At 51.7% G+C, this 3,088-nt stretch overlaps 1 protein-coding gene across 1 annotated transcript; it reads left to right on the forward strand.

Moving 5' to 3' along the window:
• Positions 1 to 695: 695 nt before the first annotated feature.
• LOC309807801 (lysine-specific demethylase 4D-like) lies at positions 696 to 2,261 on the forward strand (the record flags this gene model as incomplete). Its single annotated transcript, XM_082627747.1, has 1 exon — positions 696 to 2,261. One exon carries the CDS (start codon positions 696 to 698, stop codon positions 2,259 to 2,261), a length of 1,566 nt encoding a protein of 521 aa, XP_082483873.1.
• Positions 2,262 to 3,088: the final 827 nt, after the last annotated feature.

Genomic DNA, 3,088 nt, shown 5'->3' on the forward strand with positions numbered 1-3,088 from the left:
GTTGTTTCCAGTGTTTGGCTACTGAAATAATGTTGTTCTGAACATTCTTGGAATTGACTTTCATTGCACAGACATACACATATCCTAGGCATGAATCATAGTACATGGGTAAGTTCAATTTTAGTGGATACTGTCCAAAGAGTTTTTCAAAGTGAATGTAATGATTTCCATTCTCCTTACTAGAGTACAGGAACTTCCACTGTTCACAACAACACCATTTGTTGTATTATCAATCTTATGAAATTTTAGCCTTTATTTGAATATGCAATTATATTCCATGGTGGTGTTTTATTTGTAGTTCCCTAGTAACTATTTGCAAACATTAGTTTTCAACCTGTCTCTATTGTATTTTTTTTTTTTAGGTTTTGTTTTCAGTACTGCCCTGAAGACACTACATTTGGGATACCCACCCAGGGCTGGGTGATTCACTAGACCTCAAGAGGCCAGAGCCAAGTGTCAACCAAGGACATCACAGACTTGCAGGCTCAGCCAGCATCAGTCCTGAGCAAGGCTTCTGCCCAGCGTGGAGTCCCCTGCAGAATCAGCAAGCCTAAGAAATATTATCAACTCATTGCATTGAAGTCTACTGGGGGTTCCTGCTGATATACTCCAACCCGTTTTTGAAAAAGCAGTGTTTTCCAGCATCCTCACCTATCCAGAACATAAATAAAACCTTGGGAGTTTCTTGCTTATTAATGAAAGCTATGAAGTCTAAGTCCAACTGGGCCAAGAACCCAAGTTGTAGCATAATGGTATTTCATCCAACCAAAGAAGAGTTTAATGATTTTGAGAACTACATTGCTTATATGGAATCCCAAGGTGCACACCGAGCAGGCGTGGCTAAGATAATTCCACCCAAGGACTGGAAAGCCAGAGACACCTATGATGACATCGATGACATCTTAATAGCCGCTCCCCTCCAGCAGGTGACTTCTGGGCAGGCAGGTGTGTTTACTCAGCACCACAAAAAGAAGAAAGCCATGACCGTGAGCGAGTATCGCCGCTTAACAAACAGTGAAAAACACCAGACTCCATTCTACACTGATTTTGAGGATCTGGAGCGAAAATATTGGAAAACACGCCCCTATGGTTCACCAGTATATGGTGCGGACGTCAGTGGCTCCTTATTCGATCAAAACAGGAAGCAGTGGAACCTTGGCCACCTGGGAACCATTCAGGACCTGCTGGAACAGGAGTGTGGAGTGGTCATCGAAGGCGTCAACACCCCCTACCTGTACTTCGGCATGTGGAAGACCGCCTTCGCCTGGCACACAGAAGACATGGATCTTTACAGCATCAACTACCTGCACTTCGGGGAGCCCAAGACCTGGTACGCGGTGCCCCCGGAGCACGGCCGGCGCCTGGAACGCCTGGCCAGGGAGCTTTTCCCGGGCAGCTCGCGGGGCTGTGAGGCCTTCCTGCGGCACAAGGTGGCTCTCATCTCGCCCACGGTCCTCAAGGACAACGGCATCCCCTTCGGTCGGGTCACTCAGGAGTCTGGAGAGTTCATAGTGACGTTTCCCTACGGCTACCACTCTGGCTTCAACCATGGCTTCAACTGCGCGGAAGCCATCAATTTCGCCACCCCGCGCTGGATCGATTACGGCAAAGTGGCCTCGAAGTGCAGCTGCGGGGAGGCCCGGGTCGCCTTCTCCATGGACCCCTTCGTGCGCATCCTGCAACTGGAGCGCTACGAGCTGTGGAAACGCGGGCAGGACCGGACCGTGCTGGACCACACGCAGCCCACGGAGCCCAGCAGCCAGGGCCTGAACGCCTGGAGGGAGGTCCGCGCGGCCTGGGGAGCCGCTCTGGGCCCCAGGCACCACCAGCCCCGCCGTGCTCCGCGCCCGCGTGGGCCTGTAGCCGCGGACGGTGGGACCCGCCACCGAGTCCCTGTGCATGCTGTGTCCCGGCGCCCCTCGCCGGCCCGGGGTTCTTGCTCGGCAGCCCAGTTCGAGGCTGCGGCCACCTGCACCTCCGGGGAGCCCGGCCCGACCCAGCCGCTGACCCCAGGTCCATCCGCCCCGGATCGCCACCCAGCTGGAAGACGTGGCCCTCGTCGTCGTCCTTGGGAACAGGGGACTCAGGAGCCAACTGCTCCCCCCAGGGCTAAGAGGAGGCTTTCCTTAGACATAGCTCAGGACCCAGAGGCTCAGCCCCTTCCTGTGGATGCACCCTCGCCACGCAACGCTGACCCGCTCAGCCCTGGGCTCCAGCATCCCGCCAAGGCTTCTGGGTGTGGTTGTGGCCCTGTCCCCTAAGCCCAGGGGATGCCTTTCTACCCCATCCTGTGGGCCAGCTCTGGATGCTGCTGAACTTCTAAAGAATCCTGGGCGTTGATTAGCCTCCAGTCTCTCTCCTTTCCTCCTTCCGCCAAACTAGAGGTGGTCGTTTTTCCTGCACTTTTCTTCATAATTATATCAAAACATTTCAAGCAAAACTTATTTTTCTGAGCTTGTTGCCTTGTGTGATGTTGGAGAGTGAGTTTGGGGTTGATGGTTGGATTCCAGCTGGCCGGCTGGGTTGGGGGATTTGGTTTGCAGCCCTCTCTGAAGGATGACTTGGTGGAAATCACCTGGCACTTGGCAGCTCCAAGTTGCTAGGAGTGATGAGCAAACATAGGGCAAAAAGTGCCAGCATGTGAAAAATCTCCTCTCCGAGTCTCCACTGCCTTCTCAATGCTGTATGTGTATTTCACATGGTTAAGTCATTGATACATCCCAATAAACAAATCCACAAATAAAGGAACAAGACAATTTCAAGTGGGCATATGTTCTGTGAAAAGATTAAAGGGGATGGGGTGATAGGGCAGAATGGGCAGTGTGGTTCTGGTGGTCAGGGAATACTTCATAGAGCAGGAGACCTTTCTGAGTCCCAGATGACAAGAAGGAAGGTCCAGAGCTGATTTCCACTTGGATGAAACAACAAGTGTAACAGCCCTAACATAGAGCTTGGTGTTTTTGTGTGGATAGAGAGGAAGCTCATTTGTATCTGGAGCTAGAGAAGGGAGAGGCAGGATCTTGTAGCTCACGTTAAATATTTGAGTTTTTTTCAACTTGAAATGAGAAGGCATTGGAAGTTTAAGAGA

The sequence above is a fragment of the Mesoplodon mirus genome, assembly GCF_964341445.2.
Source record: "Mesoplodon mirus genome assembly, chromosome: 7".
Lineage (NCBI taxonomy): Eukaryota > Metazoa > Chordata > Mammalia > Artiodactyla > Ziphiidae > Mesoplodon > Mesoplodon mirus.